A 23,529-nucleotide genomic window follows, 5' to 3' on the forward strand; every position below is an offset into this window, starting at 1 on the left:
AAAAAGATCTGTAAGACTGTGCAGCTCCTTGACATTCGCTACTTCTTTCACGTCTGTTCTTAAACATCCAGTCTCTGAAACCAATGCCCTTGGGAGACTTTAATACCCACCATGTCTTGTGGGTCTTGACCTCCACTTGCCCTCAGAGTCGGATTTTGGAAAGCCTCAGGACATACCAAGTGCTGTGCGTCCTAAACACTGATACTCCCAGTCATTTCTGGGCTGCTAATGAGTCATTCTCAGCTACTCTCTCTGCTCTCCAGTTCTTACAGACTCTGTTCAATGGGAAGCCGTAGATTAACTCTATTCCAGTGACCACTTCCCACTCCACATTAATCTACTTGATGGAGGATTGCTTCAACAGAACCAACCAAAATGGATGATGAGCAGGGCTAACTTAACGCTGTTCAGCCAGGTGGATGTGGCTGAACATCACTACAGGATCCAGGAATGGATGGACCATATCAAATGAGTGATCCACCATTCCACTGAGTTATCCATTCAAATGAGTGATCCATCATGCCACTGAGTTATCCATCCCAAAGTCCTCATGTCACCTTAGGAGGCGACCTGTACCTTGGTAGACAGATGAGTGCCGTTCAGGAATCCCGGACAGGCAAGCAGCTCTTCGATGATTTAAATGCCACCCTGCGGGAGACAACCTCATAGCCTTTCGAGTCGTAAGAGCCAAGGATCGACGCGTAGTTAAGGAGCACATGAAAAGGTCAGGGCAAGCGCATCTGAACTCTATAAACCGTGCCACTTGTTCTACGAAAGTATGGAAAGCGATCTGGAGGATTTCCGTAAACACAGTCATTTACCAATTGCAGCAGTACAGGAACATGGGAGTCTCCAACCAACTGCTGGAGATATCTTTCGGACGCTGGAAGAGCATTTTGCAAAAATTACTGCCAATGGAAGCCAGAATTCAGCATTTCGCCGCTATCATGTGACTGTAGAGAGGGGCAAGGTAGACTTCAGATCTAACAATTCTGTGTCTTAAAACTCCACTTTTTCTATATGAGAGCTGGAATCGGCACTATCCGAGACTCGTGACACTGCTCCCAGCCACGACCAAATCTGGTACTGCAAGCTTCGACATTTGCCAGCGGCGTCAATGGAAATCCTCCTAGAATATTTTAATCGTATTTGGGAGACAGAGAACTTTCCACGTCGCGGAGGGAGGCAGTTCTGATACATCTCCTCAAACCAGATGAAGACCGCACGTCTCCCAGTTATAGGTGTAACGCCTTAAAGAGCTGGGTAGGAAAGACCCTGGAACAAATGATTAACCGTCGTCTTGTCTGGTTGTTAGAGACCAGGCAACTCCTCAGCCGCTTTCTATGAGGATTTCGGTGATATCGGTCCATTGTCGACAACCTGACCCTGCTAGAGGCGTCTATTGAGCACTCTTTCCTAAGAAAACATCACTATCCTCTTTTACATCAGTAACGCCTATGCCACTACTTTTAGATACAATATTCTCGGGCAACTACATCAGTGGGACTTTCGTGGCCACCTCCCCATCTTCTTACGGTCTTTCCTGTCTCAGTGGCTTTTTAGGACTCGAGTTGGTGACAGGGTGCCAGATCGATTCGAGCAGGAGAATGGTATCCCTGACGGCAGTGTTTTAAGTGTCCTCTTTGTCATAGCCATAAACAATATCACATCTACGGTAAGGTGTCCAGTACAGTGATCCTTATTTGCGAACAATTTTGACGTTGTTTGTTCCTCCTCCAGCGTTGCAACAGCTATCCGTCAGTTGCAACTTACTTTACGGAGGTTAGACGAGTGGGCTGCAAATAGGGGATTTCATTTGTCTGCGGGTAAGTGTGTCTGTGCATTTTAATCGTTTTCGTCGTATTTTTAATTTACCTGACTTGCATATGAGGGACACCATCCTACATTTTAGAGACTGAGTGAGGTTTCTGGGCCTCATTTTTTACTCCAAATTGTAGTGGTTCCCACACCTGAGAGACCTAAAAGAGAAATCTCTCAAGGCACTAGACATTATAAAGTATCTTAGCCACAGGTCTTGAGAAGTGGGCAGGATGCGTCTTCTCCAGTTTAATATGGCTTTCGTCGTTGGCGGCAGGGCTGTGGGCGTATGGTGAATGGATCGGCGAGGCCTTCTTGTTTCAAAATCATTGACACTGTCCAAAACGAGGGAATTCGGCTGTCGACAGGTCCTTATAGGACCAGTGCCACACCCAGTCGCTGAGGCCGGGGAGCCGACACTAACCATCCGGCGGCAGCTTCTCATGGTGCGTCAGGCATGTAAGTTACTCGTAGCTCCGACTTCATCCGCATACCATACCGTTGTTTGTCCGCCTCTAGAACGCAACTGGCCACGAGCCACAATATCGTTTGATCTCCGTGTGTGTCGGACGGGATAGCCAGGCGGTCTGAGGCGACTTGGCAAGGTTCGCGAAGCTTCCCCAGTCGGAGTTTCGAGTCCTCCCTCCGGCATGGGTATGTATGCGTTGTCTTTAGCATAAGTTAGTTTAAGTTAGGTTAAGTAGTATGTAGGCCTAGGGACCGACGACCTCAGCAGTTTGGTTTGATAGTACCTTACAACAAATTAAAGAAAAAAAATCCATGTGTAGTCACATGGAGTGGAGCAAGCACGACCCAAAGCCAGTGTTTTAACCATCTACCGCCCTTATTACGACATGGATCCAAAGTAATTATAGATTTGGTGCAGTACAGTAAAAGTTGCTCTACTGCTTCTATTTCCATACGTTATTTGCTAACATTTTATCTGAGCACCACGACTATGTAGCTGTATTTACGGATGGGTCGAAATAGGGGGACTCTGTTAGTTGCTGTGTTGTTTACGCGGATCGTATCCTCAAGGTCCGACTGCCTTAAGATTTTAATATGTTCGACACTGAATTATGTGCGATCTTTCCGGCACTGGAGCAGATGAGACGTTTCTGCGGTGCTGAATTTTTGTGTGTTCCAAAAACGTGAGCTATTTATGACATCAGTTAATGGGTATCCCGTGAGCTTTGTCGTGTCACTGCAAAAGAAAATGTGGTATACGGAAAGGGAAAATAAACACTCTCATGTTCTGAATCTTTTTGTCGGGAATTGGTACACACATTCTTTCGAGTGGGCGCGCGCTGCGTCCAGCTGAGGATACTCACGGCAGCCCAGCTCGTCCGAGACGTAGTTCCCGTTGTGGCAGTCGTTGTGCCCGTCGCAGATGTACTCGGGGGCGATGCAGCGATCCTCCCTGCTGCCGGGATGCGGGATGCAAAGCAAGGTCTTCCCCGGCGTGCACACGCTCATACCTGCAAAGAAGAGCAGGTCTCAATTGACTGTACCTCTCCCACACTTTGGTATCTTCCCCTCGTTGACAGGTGACTGTCAATATATCTTCCACTTGATTCTACACTGTATGCTATTAGCACATTCGAGACGGAACCCAAACAAGACTCGCGCAACGGCAGTTAGTCAGGTCGACTACGCTCGAGTCTTACCCATGGAATGTGTACAAATTCGTGCAAATTCGTAGCTGCGGTTACGCTTCCGTCTATCTATGGTTGACAATGTAGATCGCACAACGAAGAATGCCTTACATTGTGTTACTACTTGGTTATCGAATTCAGGCCGATTTGTACTCGAAAACAGCGCCCAGTAAGTTGCTGCTCTGGGCAGGGTTGATACATCAAACAAAAGTCCTCTCTCAGTTCCTTGGTGTGGTGTGCGTACTGTAAGACCTTCAGTACACACACCATCAGATTATTTGACTTGTCGCTCTAACGAAGTAGGTGAGTGTCAGCAATATGTCTCGTGGTCTTATCGTGGCGTGTTTATCTTCTGCCGTTAGGTCAGACGATATAAATACCACTTGTACGCTTAGAGTAGCAGATTGACGGTGACCAACTTTAAACAGAACTTGATTGATTTTCACACACATTTATTAAAATAATAACAAGCATAAAAATTACTTAACTTGCTTCTGGATGCTATTTACAATTGACAGTCTGAAGTTCCTACGGTATTGGTACGTTTATCTTATTCTCACATATATCTCTGATACTTGACAAAGTGTCTACACATTTATCTTCATGGCTATGTACAGGAATATGGCAATCTTATTAGTCGCAGACTGAAACTTGACTATAGACTAGTACAGACAAATGTAGAACTCGTACAGACTGTTACAGACTAATGCAGACTGGTACAGACTGGTGCAGACAAATGCAGGCTGACTAATCGGAGGTCTGTACGCTCGTTATAATACCTCGCGCGTTCATGTATCACTGCGCGAGTGTGATCCGCGAGGAGAAAAGGTTCTACGTTATCAGCAATCTCATTGGCTGCGTTACACATTAATACGCGGATCAGCGGAAGCAGAATTTGGTCCGTCTCTATGACAGCGCCATCTCGTAATGCGGAGACGGACGAGCGCTGCGCCTGCGCTGTTGTGCTTAGCGGGGCGCGCTCTAGTGGGAAAGTTGTGTACGCGGTGACTACGCGGAACTATGTACACAACACTTGGACAGTGTGGCACAACAAGAGATCCATTCTTGTCCAGCTCCTGGGGCGAGCAGACTTACTTGGTAACATTTTGTTGCAGTGTTTCATCTATTGAGAGAAAATCACACCCAACACGTGTGTGCGAAGTCTGCTCTGATGTCAGTAAGAGACAAAAGGGGAAAGAGCGTCATTTCATTCGATATCCATCAATGTATGTATATATATTTTAAGTAAATTACCGGAGTCTAGTGCCGAATTCTATGTTACTTATAAGGTAAATTGCCATTTTATTCATCAAACCACAATACAGAGTGGTCGGGATTTCATGTTACAGACTTCTAGGACTTGTAGAGGGGAGTGAGTACATCGTATTTTGAATAGGAACCCATGTCCGGAAACGTCATCCAGTGAGACTACAGAGCGTCAGAGTTATAGGCGCGGGCGTCTGTAAATGTACGTGTACACGGGGTGATTCCATAATTATGTTACAGACTTTCTAGGATGATAGAGAACGATACATGTATTATGGCTACGAAGTCTTTCGCGACGTATTTCTTGAATAAAAATCTCTCGGTGTACATGCCGCGTCAATTCTGGATAAAACTCCAAGCTTTCGACCACTACCTCCATGGTCGTCGTCAGGGCTAAAACTGACTGTCGTGAACTATTTTTTTTTTTCTTTATCGTGATTTTAAAACCTGTGGAACAGGTAGGCTGGCAGCAGCACAATACTTCAGCCGAAGAGAGTACAATGATATAAACAGAGAAGATACATTACTTGGAAAAACGGCGGGAAAAAACAGTAGACACATGAACAGAAAAAAAACATGAAGCCGTTCACACTCGATGACAATCCACTCTACGAACTGTTGACACGACGCACAAACACTGAAGAAGACGATGGCACTGGTGAACGATGGAGTGTGACGGTGAACACTGAACACTAAACAAGACGGCACACACGAAACACTGATGGCGGTGATCTCCGGCGCGCGATTGTCCACTTAGCATGTGCGAGTCCGGGGACCTGCCAAGAGGGGAACAGGGGTGAGGTGGGGGAGAGGGGAGAAAAATGATGCCAATGGCTGAGGATATGGGGGCAGGAGGAGAGGGACAGGGGAGGGGAAGCCCAGGGGAGGAGGGGGGAGAAATGGAGGAGGGAGGGAAAAGGGAGAGAAGGGAGGGAGGGTGCCCAGAGGAGCAAGCACAGGAGGAGGGCGGGAGGATCAAAGTTGGTAGGAGGGGTAGATGGAGGGGAGGAGGGCATCATCAGGGAGGGGGAGCTGGCGGAAGCCACTTTGGGAGAGGGTAAGGAGGGTGGAGAGATGGAGACTGGGTGGGACGTGCGAATACAGGCGCGGCAGCGGGCGGGGGTGGGAGAGGATCGGGGAGACGAGCGGGTGAGGAGGATCGAGTTTGCGGGAGGTGTACAGGATCCGTATCCTTTCAAGGAAAAGGAGGAGGTGGGGGAAGGGGATGAGATCGTATAGGATCCGCATGGGGGAGGGGAGACGGATGCGATAGGCGAGGCAGAGAGCATGACGTTCAAGGATTTGGAGGGATTTATAAAAGGTAGGGGGGGGGGCGGAGATCCAAGCCGGATGGGCATAACAAAGGATAGGGCAGATGAGGGATTTATAGGTGTGGAGGATGATGGAGGGGTCCAGATCCCACGTACGGCCGGAGAGGAGCTTGAGGAGACTGAGTCGGGAGCGTGCCTTGGCTTGGATTGTCCGGAGGTGGGGAGTCCAGGAGAGGCGGCGGTCGAGGGTGACGCCAAGGTACTTAAGGGTGGGAGTGAGGGCGATAGGACGGCCATGGATGGTGAGATAGAAATCAAGGAGGCAAAAGGAAGGGGTGGTTTTGCCTACAATGATCGCCTGGGTTTTGGAGGGATTGACCTTGAGCAACCACTGGTTGCACCAAGCGGTGAACCAGTCAAGATGGGATTGGAGAAGGTGTTGGGAGCGCTGTAGGGTGGGGGCAAGGGCAAGGAAGGCGGTGTCATCGGCAAACTGGAGAAGGTGGACAGGGGGTGACGGCGGCGCCATGTCCGCCGTGTACAAAAGGTACAGAAGGGGGGATAGGACGGAGCCTTGGGGCACATGGGCAGAGGGGAAAATGGTGTAGGAATCTGTGTTATGGATGGTGACATAGGAAGGACGGCGGGAGAGAAAGGAGCCGATCAGATGGACGTAGTTAATGGGAAGGACGAAGGTTTGGAGCTTGAAGAGGAGACCGGAATGCCATACACTGTCATAAGCACGTTCGAGGTCCAGGGAGAGGAAGATTGCGGAGCGACGGGAATTAAGCTGTTCGGAAAGGAGATGAGTGAGGTGAAGGAGAAGGTCGTCGGAAGAGAAGGACGGCCGAAAGCCACACTGGGTAACAGGAAGGAGGTGGTGCTGGCGGAGATGCTGGTGGATGCGTCGGGTGAGGATAGATTCCAGGACCTTGCTGAAGACCGAGGTAAGGCTGATGGGACGGTAGGAGGAGACGGCGGACGGCGGTTTGCCACGTTTAAGGAACATGAGGATACGGGAGGTTTTCCACAGGTCTGGGTAGTAACCGGTGGACAGGACTACATTGTAGAGCCTGGCTGGGGTGGTGAGGAAAGAGACAGGAGCTTCACGAAGGTGATGGTAGGTGACACGATCGTGACCAGGAGTGGTGTTGCGTTTTGTGCGGAGTGTAACAATGAGATCCTGTGTAGTGATAGGGGCATTGAGTTCCATGTGTGCAATGGTGTTCAAGTACTGGAAACCAGGAGCGAGGGGAGGGACAGAGGTGTCAGTGCGATCGCGGATATCTGGGAAGAGGGAGTAATCGAACTGGGGATCATCGGGGATGGAAAATACATCGGAGAGGTAGGGGGCAAAGTGATTGGCCTTAGTAAGGGTGTCAGGGAAAGGGTGATCGTCATGGAGAAGAGGATAATAGGGGGAGGGTTTAGTTCCGGTAAGGCGACGGAAGGCCGGCCAGAACTTGGACGAGTTGATTGGTAGGGTAGCATTTAAATGGGTGCATGTCTGTCGCCAGTCCCGGCATTTCTTAGCCGCGAGCAAATTACGAATGTGTCACTGGAGATGCCGGTGGCGTCGTAGTGTGTCCGGGTCACACGTGCGGAGGAAGGCACAGTAGAGACGACGGGATTCACGGAGGAGGAGGACGGCCTGTGGGGGTAAGGTAGGACGGTGGGGGTGGACGGCGACAGTAGTGACGTGGGCCTCCACAGCCTCAGACAAGGTCTGCTGGAGAAAGGAGGCGGCATGGGTGACATCGTCAGGGTGGTGGTAGGTGAAGGGGTGGCTATCGACCTGGGTGGAAAGGGTATCCCGGTAGGCATTCCAGTTGGCATGGGAATAGTCACTGACGTACTTGGAGGGAGGGTCATTACGAGGGTCGGGGCGGGGGCGACGACCGTCGGAAACGGTGAGGAGGACAGGGAGATGGTCGCTACCAATAGGCTCCAGGACATCCACCGTTATGCAGCCAAGGAGGTTGGGGGAGGCGAGGATAACATCAGGAGTGGTGTTGGATTCGGGACGGGTGTGCTGGGGGATGGGGATGAGGTCGCCTTGAAGGGAGGAGAGGAACCGATGCCACCGCCATAACTGGGCAGCGGAACGACTATGGATGTTGAGGTCGGCGGCGATCACGTAGGAGGAGAAGGTACGGTCGATGTGGGAGAGGAAGTCCAAAGGAATAGGGGCGTTGGGGCGGACATAGATGGTGGCTGGGGAAAAAGAGACTAAGGATCAGGTGTTCGGTGGGGTCGGGAAGGAGAGGTTGGAGCTGAACGGGGATCTGGCAGTGGTGACCAATGGCAACTCCGCCACGCGCAATTGGGAGGGGATTATCGGAGCGGTGGAGGAGATAGGGTGAGGTGTGGATGGAGTGGTGGGGTTGGAGGAAGGTTTCATTGAGGAGGAAGGCATCCACGCGGTGGGTGGCAAGGGTGTGCAGGAAGAGGTTCTTGTTGGCGGGAAGGGAGCGGATATTGTTGAAAAGGATATGTTGCTGTCACGCCATGACAGGGATTTAGACGAGGGTGTCAAGACGGGAGAAGGTGAAATGGGCCTGGTTGTTGGAGTAGGTGGCGTACATCTTGAGTTGGAAAATGGAACGGGCGGCGAGGGAGATCTGTTGGAGGGTGCGGGGGCGCTGAAAGGGATGAACATTCTAAAGGACGATGGTGAGGAACCTGATGATGTCCTCAACGGTGGGGGGGGGGGGAGTCGTGAACTAGCGAGGTTCCCACTTTTATATGCCAAGGACGGCTTCTGATTGGCTGGAATACGTCATAGCAACAGCGATATGGCGCGTAGTGAAGTGGTGCCCTCTACTTCCACAGATGTAGTTTCTATCCTACGTTGCTTGCAGCGCCATCCCTTGAATCAGGAGGTAAAGTGCGGGAAGTTTTTCTCTGCGGTTTTTCTTTATCCAGTGCACTCTTCCAAGTGTTGCTAAGTGCATAGCCGTTGTCTCTGTTAAAGTTAATATCGCTGAGTCTAATTTCGACTGCTTCCCGGATCACAGAATCCCAGTAATTCGATGAGTGGGCTATTACTCTGGTTTCTTCGAATAAAATCTTATGCTTGTTAAGGAGGCTAAGTTCAGCCGCCGCTGATTTTTCCAAATACCTGTATTTTAGGTGGCGCTGGTGCTCGATGCAGCGGTCGGCAACGTTTCTTACAGACTGGCCCACGTAATTCTTGCCGCATTCGCAAGGAATAGTATAAATTCCCGGCACTCTTAATCCGAGACTATCTTTGACTGATCTCAACATTTCCTTGATTTTCCTAGGTGGTCGGAAGACTGGTTTTATTCCTTGCCTCTTCAGGACTCTGGCTATCTTGCTCGTTGTAGCACCGCAAAAAGGAACCCGCGCTATGTGTTGGTCCTCTTCTTGTATATGGCTGACATCGTGTCTTACTTTCTTGGACAATACTGATTTAATTTCACCGGCAGAATAACCATTCCTCTTGAAAACAGTCGTCAAATGGTTAATCACGGGACCGAGGTGGTCCTTGTCGGAAATAGTCCTGGCTCTGTGTACTAAAGTATTCAGCATAGCTCTCTTCTGAGACGGATGATGGAAGCTATGGCTATGCAGATATAAGTCTGTATGGGTTGGCTTCCTGTACACAGAATGGCCCAGACGTCCATCCGGCTTTCGCTCTACCAACACATCTAAAAAAGGTAACTTCCCTTCCTTCTCTACCTCCAATGTAAATTTTATGTTTGGATGTACACCATTTAAATGTTCGACGAACTGCTGAAGCGTGTCGCTGCCGTGTGGCCAGATTAAAAAAGTATCGTCGACGTATCTGTAGAAGCATGATGGGCGGAGGTGAGCACTGCTCAACGCTCGTTCTTCAAAGTCCTCCATGAAAAAATTCGCTATAGCTGGTGAGAGCGGCGAACCCATAGCTGTTCCATCCGTCATTTCATAATAATTTCCACTGTATAAAAAGTAAGTGGTCGTCAAGGTATGCCGGAACAACTTCAAAATTTCGGAGAAAAAATGAGCAGCCAACAGTTGTAAGGTGTCATCCACAGGTACTTTGGTGAACAGAGAAACCAGGTCGAGGCTGACCATGATATCACTTGGGCCTATCTTCATCTGTTTTATGATATCAACAAACATTTTTGAATTCTTAATATGATGTGGGCAGTGACCAACTATAGGCGCCAATAATTTAGTTAAGAGTTTTGCAAGCCTGTACGTAGGAGAGCCAATAGCGCAAACAATCGGTCTCAACGGGACGTTCTCCTTATGAACCTTTGGCAAACCTGTAACACTCCCTTATAAATTGGTGTATCCGCTCGTTCGCGGATCTGAATAGCGGCCCACATAAGTATTATATAATATGACCGTGTACCTAATGGGGCTGGCAATCGGATTGGACTGCTTGGGAGTTGTTACATTCCATTCCGTCCTTCTCAAATGCTGTAATAATGAACTGTCTGTTGGCAAGAAGAACAACAAACGCAGCTTCACTAATCATGACCTATATTCTCATCAAAAACACAAAAATAAGGAGACAGCCACTGCCTTCGTCATACACTGTTAATAACGGCTAATCTCAGCACAGGTTTCTTCGTTATTCATAATCGTCACACGCAAAATACAATCACTGTAATCCAACACTGTAATCCGAATAATGCCGGCGCGGTAGACGCGGAATCTCAATAACAGCACATAAATATCACTGAATCACTCTGCTAATTAAACTTCTTCACTTTCCCGTATAATACTAACACAAAGGGGGTTAAACCGCGGCGATGGCCACTCCCTTTGTCGGTAATTTCTATCAATTGCTGGCTTCTGCACAGCTCTGCCCGCCTCGCGGGAACCTACCCGACACAGCACTGCCTACCGACTCACTCTCGCTCTCGCGACCTGACACACTAATCGATAGTTGCCCTGTCGACCTGTGTGAGCGCAAACTTAGTAGTAAGGGCCTGCGGACCCCTTACAAACCGTACAGTCTTGGTGGCCTAGGTGCTCTCGGCCGTAAGTTCTTCACCAGTTCGTCGGAGAGGCCAGAGTTTTTTAGTAGCTCCCTTGTCTTCCTGCTGAGCGCCGATGTGGGATCCCGTCTGAGAATCCGGTATGTGCTATCCTCCAGTAATAATCCAACTTTCTTGTGGTAATCTGTAGCATTGAGGATTACCGTGGCGTTCCCCTTGTCAGTAGGTAGAACAACTAGATCTTCATCTTTCTGCAACAGTTTCAGTCCTTGTCTCTCCTCCCTGCTGATGTTTGACTTAGGCGGCTTGGATGTCGCTAAAATCTGGCTAGTAGCAAGCCTTACGTCATCCGCTGCTTCTTGAGGAAGATGACGAATTGCTTGTTCCACTCCACTAATAATCTCAACCACCGGTAACTTACGTGGAGCTGGGGCAAAGTTCAATCCTTTACTGATAGCCGAGATGGTAGCTTCATCAAGTTCCTTGTCAGATAAGTTGATAACAGTGCGGTGAATGCCGTTGGACCCAGTAGTTCCTTGATCACGGTTAAGCCGCTCAAATTTATCGGCCTGTTTCGCCGTAGTCCTGCTTAAATTGGCTCGTTGGTGTGCCGCCAAAGTCATATCCACCCATTCCCAGCCCAGTGGTGAGAGGACTCCGGCCAGAAGTAAATGGCAACTAAATAACAGGCGAGCGTATTCCAGCCAATCAGAAGCCGTCCTTGGCATATAAAAGTGGGAACCTCGCTAGTTCACGACAGTCAGTTTTAGCCCTGACGACGACCATGGAGGTAGTGGTCGAAAGCTTGTAGTTTTATCCAGAACTGACGCGGCATGTACACCGAGAGCCCGCATCTCGTGGTCGTGCGGTAGCGTTCTCGCTTCCCACGCCCGGGTTCCCGGGTTCGATTCCCGGCGGGGTTAGGGATTTTCTCTGCCTCGTGATGGCTGGGTGTTGTGTGTTGTCCTTAGGTTAGTTAGGTTTAAGTAGTTCTAAGTTCTAGGGGACTGATGACCATAGATGTTACGTCCCATAGTGCTCAGAGCCATTTTAACCATTTTTTTACACCGAGAGATTTTTATTCGATACATGTATTAATTTGAAGTAAGGATCCCTGTACCGGAAACGAACGAGACGAAAGTTACAAACTAAAACCGTTCCGATACCTCTGGCAGTTAAATAATTGTACCGGTTCTTGTGTTGCGAAGAGTGTAGGATTGGTAACTCTCAGTGGACAAAAACGAGAACAAATGTCGAATAAACGTGGTCTCTAAAGTGCGTGTCTTAGCGGCTATGAACACTTGCCCAGTAGAGGAGATGTGTTTTACATTAGCGAAGATGAACGAATGGTCATAGCTCCTCAGGTATGCAACTTAGGGCCCACGTTTATTGAATATTTTTTCTCGTTTTTGTCCATACTACCACCATTGAAAGTTACTAATCCTACACTCTTCGCAACACAAGAACCGGTGCATATATTCAACTGTCAGAGAGATCAGAACGGTTTTCGTTTATAACTTTCGACTCGTTCGTTTCCGGTACAGGGATCCTTACATCAAATTAATACATGTATCGTTCTCCATCATCCTAGAAAGTCTATAGCATCATCACGGAATCACCCCGTGTACACGTACATTTACAGACGCCCGCGCCTATAACTCTGACGCTCTGTAGTCTCACTGGATGACGTCTCCGGACATGGGTTCCTGTTCAAAATACGATGTACTCACTCCCCTCTACAACTCCTAGAAGTCTGTAATGGGAACTTCCGACCATCCTGTATATATTGTTGCTATGTTGTTCAACCCGAGGGTACTGATAACCTCAGATGTTAAGTCCCATAGTTCTCAGAGCCATTTGTTCAGCGCGAAAACTGGTTTGAGGCATCTCTCCACACTACTCTGTGCCAGGCAAGACTCTTCATCTGCCAATAACTATTGTGACCTACGTCCATTTGACCCTGATTGCTGCATTGATCTTTGGTCTCTCTCTCTCTGCAATTTTAATCTTCACCCTTTCGCCCCCCCCCCTACCCCCGCGCCCCCACTGCACTTCATTCCACAACCAAAATTACGACTCTGACATTTATTTCATGCTTCATTTCCTATCAATCAATCCATCCATCTAGTCAAGTTCTGCCTTCAATTTCTATTTTTTTTTTAATTCGAGTCAGTGCCTCCTTATTAGTCACTGATCAACCCATGTAATCTTCAGCATTCTCCTACAGCACCACATTTCAAAAGCTTCTATTCCGTGGTTCAGACGAACGACTTCAAAAAGGCTTCCTAATACTTAAATTTATATTGTATGTTAACTATTTCCACTTTTTCAGAAATGATTTTTGCCCTGTAGATAAGACAGTGTGTCACTCTCTAATATAATTCCCTCACCATCGCTTGATTTAATTCAGCTACATTCGATTATACTTCTTTTACGCTCTATAGTAATGACACATTTATTAAGCAGCAATACAGGATTATCTTCCACTTCCGGGCGGCAGAGAAGCGGCCTCTTCAGCAGGAGAGGGCCAGTATGTGCACGACTTGCGGCTCTACCAGCGTAGCAAAGCGCTAGGTGGCAGCAGTTACGTCACGAAACGGCTGTGACCCGTGAACGCTAGCAACCACCAGCTCTATATACCGTTTTCCAAAGTGCTTCCGTTGACATTGAAGATTTGCGCTCCGCAGTCATGCGCCTAGATTCACCTGAAGTACTCGCTGGCTCACAGAGGTCGACCTTCAGCCCCTATTTAGGAAACAGGAACGACCATCACGGGTGTCGGCTTCAGGAACAGGATGAGCAGCAGCGGTGGTCCTTCCTCTCGAAGGCATCGTCCTGGTCACTAACACAATTATTTGTCTACTGATAGGTTCATCTATTAGTTTACACGTAATCCCCTTACTATGTCTGTGCTTAATTTGCAAAAAGATCAACGTGTATTTGGTGCACAGATGAATCTGAGACATGTATTGACTTTCGTTTAAAACAGAAGTAGATCGCAATCAGAATCACTACAGCGCCGGTCGATGTCACTCTTATAGTCGTGATACTATGCTGTTGTCCATCGCGATATTCCTGTATGTCTTGGAATATTTGGTCTGCTGTAATTCTTCCTTGCATTGCTACTATCTCGTCCAGTAACGGTGTAATGTCTGGATTCAGGATATTATGTAGTAAGGTTAAGATCTGTGTAGGTAGCAGAAGACTAAGAGAGAGAAAGCATATGAGGATATTGAAAGAGTAATGCAGTATGTAAAGGGAGATGAAAATGTAAGAATCATGGCGGACTGGAATGCAGTTGTGCGGGAAGGAATTGAAGAAACGGTTACAAGGGTAATATGGGCTTTGGACAAGGAATGAGAGAGGAGAAAGGCTAATTGTGTTCTGTCATAACTTTCAGCTATTAGTAGCAAATAATTTGTTCAAGAATCACAGCAGGGGGTGGTGTACTTGGAATACTCGGGGTGATACGGGAAGATTTCAGTTAGATTAGATCGTGGTCAGACACAGATTCTGAAATCAGATACAGGGTTGTAATGCGTACCAAGGAGCAAAAAACGTTCAAATGTGTGTGAAATCTTATGGGACTTAACTGCTAAGGTCATCAGTCCCTAAGCTTACACAATACTTAACCTAAATTATCCTAAGGACAAACACACACACCCATGCCCGAGGGAGGACTCGAACCTCCGCCGGGACACCCAAGGAGCAGATATACACTCAGATCAGAGTTTAGTAGCGATGAAGAGTAGGCTGAAGTTAAAGAGATTAGTCAGCAAGAATCAATAAGCAAAGAAGTGGGATACGGAAGCACTAGGATTGACGAGAGACCCTTGAAGTTCTCTGAGGCTATAGACACAGCAATAAGGGGTAGCTTAGTAGGCAGTAGAGCTGAAGAGGAACAGACGTCTCTAAAAAGGACAATCATAGAATTTCGATTGAAAATCATAGGTGCAAAGAAGGTAATTGTGAAGAAACCATGGCTAACAGAAGAAATACTTAAGCTAATCGATGCCAGAAGAAAGTACAAAAACGTTCAGAGAAATTCAGGAATACAGAAATACAAGTCGCTCAGGAGTGAGATAACTAGGAACTGTAGGGAAGCTAAAACGAAATGGCTGTAGGAGAAATGTGAAGAAATCGAAAATGACATGATTGTTGGAAGGACTGACTCAGCATATGGGAAAGTTAAAACAACATTCGGTGAAATTAAAAGCAAGGGTGGTAACATTAATAGTGCAACGGGAATTCCACTATTAAATGCAGAGGAGAGAGCGGATAGGTGGAAAGACTACGCTGAAGGCCTCTGTGAGGGGGACTATATGACTGATGTGATAGAAGAAGAAACAGGAATCGATTTAGAAGAGATAGGCGATCCAGTATTAGAATCACAATGTAAGAGACATTTGGAGGATTTAAGATCAAATACGGCAGAAGGGATAGATAAAATTCCATCAAAATTTCTAAAATCATTGGCGGAAGTGGCAACAAAACGACTATTCACGTCGGTATGTAGAATGTATGAGTCTGGCAACGTACCATCTGATTTTCGTCTACACAACTCCGAAGACTGTAAAGGCCAACAAGTGCGACAATTATCGCACAGTCAGCTTAACAGCTCATACATCCAAGTTACTACCATGAATAATATACAGACGAATGGAAAAGAAAATTGAGACTGTCATAGATAACGATCAGTTCAGCTTTAGGGAAAGTAAAGGCACAAGAGAGGAAATTCTGACGTTGCTGTTGATAACAGAGGAAGGACTAAAGAAAAATCTAAACATCTTCATAGCATTTGTCGACCTGTAAAAAGCGTTCGACAACGTAAAATGGTGCGAGATATTCGAAATTCTGAGAAAAATAAGGGTGAGCTGTAGAGAGAGAAAGGGGTTATAAAAAATATGTACAAGAGCAAAGAGGAAATAATAAGAGTGGAGGAGCAAGAACGAAGTACTCGGATTTAAAAGAGTATGAGACAGGGATGTAGTCTTTCGCCCCTACTGTTCAATCAGTACATCGAAGAAGCAGTGATAGAAATAAAGGAAAGGGTCACGAGTGGGATTAAAATCAAGGTGAAAGGATATCAGTGATACTTTTTGCTGATGACATTGCTGTCCTGAGTGAAAGTGCTAAGTAGTACTATGAAAGTGCTAGAATGAACTGCTGAAACAGAGCAGAATACACGAGATATGGAGCAGGCCTTAAACGGCGACTTGCAGACAGTGAAAGAAATCGACTGAACACATTGAATGGGAGAGTGGCCGTAAACAGGTTGCTACAAGCGCAGATAGTCTGAATGGTAGAAAGGTGGAAGCAGCTACGCTACAAGAAGCAGTGCATCACGTTATTCATGGGCAGCTAAGTTCTACATGACTGCCACTACAGCAATTCCTAATCAGGCTACGCAATAGGCAAAAAGAAATTAAAGCAGAATAACGGCACGTGTTGGAACCTTCAAAAGGAAATATGACACTAGCCTTTCACGCGCCCGTCGTTTAAATGATTTAAGATGGTGCAAGGTTACATGTGCTGAAATGGTTCCCGGTAGTAGGGGTAAATTTGCGGCAGCTGTGCTTTACCACACACGCCTGTTCCATGTTTGAAAAATGAGTGACATGAAGTTCCACTCTGGATCTAGTAACCTCCGCCACTTCAGGTATTCGCCGATCGTGTCGCTCTAATTCCGGATATCTTCGCTGTGGTCTGTGCCTAAAACTGTCTTGGTAGTTTCCCACCAGCGTCTCATCTACCCCCTCCAAGGTTCGTGGTACCTGGTCCACAACCTGCATAAGTTGTTCACTTAGTTTTTCATATGAGAGTTGTAAACGTTGGTATCCCCTTGTATTTCAGTCAAAATGCCCTCTTTCTGTGCTTCTTGATGCAGCTCCATAAACACGTCTCACAATGTATGCATTTCATTTCTAATCTCCCTTGCACTGAAAGTAAGTCGAAACACCCTCAGATGGCGGGCTCCAGAAGTCTTGTTTACCCTGTCGAAACTAAACCCCATGTACAACAACTACATTGCATCGATCCACCAATAATGAAAAATGAAAAAAGAATACGCCTTAAAACATACTATAAATGAAACAAAATAAAAGTGCATGATTTTTTAATAATCTGCACAAGAACAAAGTAACTGTAGTATCGTGAAACAATAATCTCAAATCTTATCTATCGACTTGGCCTAAGGGCGTAAGGTATTTTATACGTACTCTGGTCAACAGTCCTCTGTTTCTTTTTCGTTCCTCGAAGCTTTGCATTCTGTACTGCTGGTATCCGTGGCAATGCATCGAGAGCTCCTGTAAAAGGATTAATATGTCCGACATGAAAAATCAAAGTCTTCATTGGCATTCGTAATTTAACATTGACAGACGATGTCATTTCCACTACTTGGTATGTCCCATGCTATGGGCTAAAGAATGTCTTTGTTTTGCCTTTAGGTGTATATGGATTCATTACCATTGGCCACTGGCCAACCTTGTATTGTGGTAATTACCGTACGTGTTGTCCTATCTGCTCTTGTCTTCTATGTCTTTTGTATTTGCGCGTTTGCTTGTTGCCAAATGTCTCATAATTTCTTAGTAAACTTTTTTTCTGTTTCGACGCTGAATCCTAGCTCTGACTTAATCACTCCAAAAGGTGAAGGCTTTCTCCCACGTATTAACTTTTATGGCGAGAGACCGTAGCGAAATGGACTTCAGAATTTTACACAGCAGTTCTAAAATTTAAATGCACATCCTAATGGTCATTATTTCTACTAATGTAATAGCTCAACATCTTCGAAATCGTGCGGTGGACACTCTCTGTTCTCTCATTGGCTTGCAGGTGGAAGGGGCTTGTCCACAGCTTGCGAATTCGGAGCGGCGACACAACTGCTTCATAAGATCGGACATGAAATTGGTACCTTGATCTGTAAATAACATTTCTGGAATGTCAAATGTCATCAACCAATTAATTACTAATGCTTGAGCAACTGTACTCGGTTTTTGGTTAGGGATTGCAACCACTACACATAAGTGACAGACGGTCGCTTATAGTCAATATTTATATATTTACTGCAGGTATATTATTAAATGGACCTAAAGTATTCATCCCCAGCATTTCAAACGCTTCAATCCTTCTGGCAGATGGTTTAATGGAATCGATCGGTGGTTAACACCCAAATCTCAAGATGTCAGACTCTCATGTCGGTACCAAACATTGTTTGTGTATAGAGTATCAACCAAAACCCCGATATAGTGTGTGATGTGTATTGTCATCCAGTGGAAGATGTGGAAACGGTAATTAAAAGTAACAACAGAACTACGGAGTATTGAGAAACCGCATCAATGAACGGTAAATGTGAAGATTCCTAGTAGGTGAGATCGTTGTACTAAACGTTCCAAAGTTCGAAACTCACTGATGGTGATTTCTTTTTTAACAGTTTACGCGTGAAACAGTTACATGGGAGAACATTTTTCTGACATGTAAAAGGACGTTTCGTAGCTTGAAGCACTGTTATTTTGGCAATCTGCTTTCGCTATTTCTGGCGTTACTTTTAATTACCATTTACACATGTATTACTAAACGACAGCACACAACATGAACTAAATTCGTGTTTTGGTTGATACCCTCTCGACACACAACGCTCGGTATCAATCTGAGAGTCTGGCAACTGGAGGTTTGGGTGTAAGATCAGCCCGTTTAGCACAAGGCGGTCACATCCTGACATGTGGACTGGTCACGTGCTCTTGACAAGACTCCATTCCAGAAAGCTGCAGGTGCCACTACTCGCAATCCACTCTTTGTAGTTCTGCACAGCAAGCTATAGTGTGTCACAAACTGAGGTTTCAGTTTCAATTATAGACATTCAGCATCAACAGTTTGAGTATTTCACCATTCAGCAACGCTCCTGCCCAATGTTTGCTGAGCAGCAATTTTTCTACTCAAACTGCCTGCATTAGCATGCCCTATTCCTGGCCTCTTTATTACCTCATTATCAAATTCAATCAAACGGTGCGCCCACATTGTTAATCTGCTGCAAGTGTCCTTGTATTCCAATAATCATTTAAGAGCAGCGTGATCCTTCACTGCTTGAAAACCGAAAGTACATAATGCCATAAATTATTGCTAAAGACTCCTTCTCAGTCGTGGAAACTTTATTCTCTACTTTGTTCAACTGTCGGAATGCATACGCTTCAGGATGCTCTTTACCATTTATATTCTGCCCTAGGAAAGCCCCAAGAGCTGTATTAGTTGAATCACAAAACTGAATAAATTCTTTTCGAAAATCAGGGACTATTAAAACTGGGTTCGATATAAGTGCTCGCTTTGGAATGTAAACCACACTGACGTTCCGTACACTTCTCAAATTTTGCTACATTTTGTAACAAATGATTCAAAGGTCCAGCAGTTTCAACAAAATCCCTTACGAATCGATAATAATATTTACAGAGACTTATGAAACTCTGCAACTCTTTAATTGTTTCAGTGACGAGAAGTTTTGAACTGCTGAGACCAAGCATGGATCTGTTCTCACATATTTCTTGCTAATTTACTTGCCCAACATAATTTACTTCTCTTACTGCAAAACGCCATTTATCATTGCTGAGCGTTAGTCAACTCTTCCATGTCCGTTGAAAAACTGTAATGTCATCGAGATACGTCATACATTATTATAGTTTCGTTTGTCATACATTATTATAGTTTCGATTCCCTAAATACACCATCCAATAATCTCTGGAATGTGACAGGTGCATTCTTGAGTCAAAATAGCATTCGACGATATTGGAAGTGACCTCCCAGAATGGAATAAGCTGTCTTTTGTCGATCCTATGGCACTACTTCTAGTTGATGATATACTCTCTTTAAATCCATTGTGGGGGAAATAGTTGCACTTACCAAACTAGCCGCGCGTGATTAGCCGAGCGGTCTGAGGCGCTGCAGTCAAGGACTGTGCAGCTGGTTCCGGCGGAGGTTGGAGTCCTACCCTCGGGCATGGGTGTGTGTGTTTGTCCTTTGGATTATTTGGGTTAGGTAGTGTGTAAGCTTAGGGACTGATGACCTTAGCAATTAAGTCCCATAAGATTTCACACACATGTTTTTGACCAAACTCTGTTAAGTTTGGTATTGTATATGGATCAGTTATCATTTGTGCACTGAGGTATTAATCGCAGCAAAGTCTCTGTTTTGAGTGCCATCTGGCGACTTCTTCATGACTGAAATTACTGGTGCTTCCCAGATACTATCACTATATTCGTACTCAACAGTATCACCAAGCTGCTGGTCCATAAATTCTTCCATTTCCAGTTGCACACACTTCGGAACTCGATATGGGTTCTTGTACACTGGAGCAATATCCTCTATTAGTATCCTATGTTTTCTAGCGGCTTTGCTGCTAAATAGAACACTCGGATTAATCAAACTTATGAATTGCTTCTCTACCGTTTCGCTGTAAATGTTTCACTTTCTCATGTGCTGCAGCTGACAGTTTACTTGCGGCAGAGGTCCTACCTAGACCTATCCGTGTCATCTTTCTCCAAGATATCCAAATCAGGAGTCAGTAAACTCTTTGGTAGAGTCACTTCATCCCTGCCAAAATTATCAAGACTGACCGGAACAATAAAATCTCCATCCAAGTCAGTGACGCGCACTATACAGTATCTCTCCGTACAGAACAGTGTGACTTATCCAATTATTCGTTTTTTCCAGTGGCTCTACATAATGAAACACATACTTAGGTTGAATCATATCAACCCAGACCAAATTCTTTGTAACTTGCAGTACTATATCACTTAAATAGATTTTTAGTGTCTGTGTCCACAGTTTATTGGGTAACCCTTTCATAATCTGTGAATTTTGCGACAGTGTATTTCATGTGGCTGTTGCCCTTAGCGGAAACACTGTCTCATCAATTTCAATTGTACACTGCAAAAGATCAAGTGTGATGATTAGCAAGAAAGTCGAGTACCAGGACAACACAATACCCCTCATCAACACCCGGCAGTGCTTCTACATGCTCTCGAAAACACTTATTTCCTACGTTAAAACTGGACAGCATTGTCTTTAGTGGCTTCACGTCATGATAACCTACTCTGCGTAACCTATACAACGGAGACCAGAGGTTTTCTTTTTCCCCAAGAGATCCAGACTAACTACTGACACGTGAGCCCCTGTGTCCGCCAGAACTTTGTGTTCCCTACCATCTGCTTTGCCTAGCAAGCAGCAATCCGTGTCGGGATTTGTTTCTGCTGTCTTTTGTTCTACTGGGAAGGCCGTCCAACGGCTGAAGTGCCCCCATTCGTTTTTAATGACTGATTGTTAAGATGCTGCTTCTGACGATTAAGCGCTGTACGGTCCACTTCTCAGTATTCGTAACATTCGGGCGGCTGACGACACTGTCACACCTAAAACACTTCACTTACTAAAAAAAAAACACCGCGATCACTTTGTCTTCGTGTCGCAATGGCGATCTCCTCCAATTGCATGACAATCCTGATGGTAGCTGATAAGTCACTTGAGTTCCCCTTTCTGATCCTTCTCAAAATATCAGCAGAAATACTTCTTAGAAAAATATCCAGAGCCCAATTCTCTGCTTCATGCAGAATCACTTTATCAGCCTCTTCATTCTTCGTTACTTCATACATCTGCAAGTTCAGTTCCCTAATTATGTCAGAGAAGGAATGCACTCATTCACCTTCCTTCTGCGACAGTCCATTGAGTTTCTCCCCAAAAAAGGCGTGATGTTCTTCTTCTTATAGCGCTGTGTTAGACCGTTAGGACAGTTCGTCCGTTTCTCAAATGTTTGGTACTCACTGACGGTCCTGTGGTACGTAACATACATTTTCGCTTCATCCGTAAACGTTAATCTAGCCATATCCAAGGACGTTTCTTCAGAAAATTTTGGAAATTTGGTGGAAGATTCTGCGTCACTAACAAAAACAGATACATCCTCGGCTGCTTTCCACGAAAATGACGCTATAAGGCTAGTTGCTGCAGGATCAATAGAATAGCTGAGTACACTCAACACGGTTTTATTTTTATCTGAATAAAGGAGTTCATGCTCCTCCAACGGCTTCCCATTGCTCAGTTCTCCCACGCAGTACATAACTGTCTTGGCTGTGTTATGTTGTAGTTTCTAACAAAGCAACTGTCTGCCTCTTCAAAGCTAGCACCGCTTCATTCTGAGTTGCTGCCCTTGTGTCTGGCATTTGGGTAAACTCCATCTGCCGTTATAAACGGCACTTGATCATTATGCCTATCATAGCCCAACGAGATTCTCTGCGATGGTGCACTTCGTTATCACCCCCTTCTACAATTAATGTAGGCAGATGACACAGCTTGAACCCATTATACGTCATACTCAAATAAATTACAGAACGGACACTTCAATGACAGCAAGTAAGATCCCATGAAACACGGACAATCCTGCCGATTCCTGTAGTCTACCAAATGAGACTTTTAACGCAATGCAAACGTCTTTAGCGTTCAACAGCCCATGCAACACGGACAATCCTGCAGGTTCCTGTAATCTACCAAATGAGACTTTTAAGGCATTGCAAACGTCTCTAGCGTTCAACATGACAAAAAAAAAAAAAAGTAAATACAGAACGATAGAGCAAACAAGTATCTATCATTCACATCAAAGACATTGTAACAAACTCTAGCTCATAGCGTTCTCCTAAAAAAAATGGCTCTGAGCACTATGGGACTTCACATCTGAGGTCATCAGTCCCCTAGAACTTAGAACTACTTAAACCTAACTGACCTAAGGACATCACACACATCCATGCCCGAGGCAGGATTCGAACCTGCGACCGTAGCGGTCGCGCGGTTCCAGACTGAAGCGCCTTTAACCGCTTGGCCACACCGGCCGGCGCTGTTCTCCTAGATATGTGGGCGTGGTGGCAGGTGTATCTGTCTCTACCACTGTCAACCTCTTGATGATAACAGATAGAGGGGTCCTACAATCATCCGGAGAGGACCGGGTGGAATGCAATGATGAGAACCTAACTATGCTCGAGAGTGCAAAGAAAACATTATCGACAGTGACATATCTGTTAGACAGTAATACAGTATTGTTTCCAAAGCGCCGCACCACAGCTGGGTCAACAGACCAGCGGAACAGAAGAGAAGCGGTGTGTACTTAACTTGGAGTTCCACCAGTGAAGCAAAGCATCCAGTGGCGGCGGTTACATCAGGGAACAGCCGTCGACCAGTAGACGCCGGCAGCCTCTAGCCCTACATAACGTTCTTCAAAGTGGTCTCGTTTACTTCAAACATGTGCACTCAAGAGTCACGCCCCCATGTCACCTGAAACACACGCTGACTCGCAGGGAATAGTTCTCAGCTCAGGAGAAAGGAGCAAGTAGCGTGGGCGTCGCCCCTCAGGAATGGGTGAGCAGCTGCAGTAGCCCTCCAACCCTAATAGAGGTGACGGACAACGTCCTGGTCACGCAGATCAAGCCTCCAGCAGGCCTGCAGGGTGATGGCGTCCTGTGCGCCCATTAGTGTTGCCTCGGAAGTTGGCAGTCCAGCTGGAAGCGGCATCGTTCTCCCACTCTAGCACTGTCAACCTCT

The 23,529-nt window shown here is 46.0% G+C and overlaps 1 protein-coding gene across 1 annotated transcript in view; it reads right to left on the minus strand.

Annotated features, from left to right (window-relative positions):
* The window catches only part of LOC126235164 (G-protein coupled receptor GRL101-like), a 412,667-nt gene that overhangs the window by 283,909 nt on the left and 105,229 nt on the right, over window positions 1-23,529 (minus strand). Inside the window, exon 7 of the mRNA XM_049943896.1 lies at window positions 3,150-3,296. Within this exon, the coding sequence (XP_049799853.1) occupies window positions 3,150-3,296 (147 nt within the window). The remainder of the gene's footprint in view (window positions 1-3,149; window positions 3,297-23,529) is intronic.

The sequence above is a fragment of the Schistocerca nitens genome, chromosome 2 (assembly GCF_023898315.1).
Source record: "Schistocerca nitens isolate TAMUIC-IGC-003100 chromosome 2, iqSchNite1.1, whole genome shotgun sequence".
Classification (NCBI taxonomy): Eukaryota; Metazoa; Arthropoda; class Insecta; order Orthoptera; family Acrididae; genus Schistocerca; species Schistocerca nitens.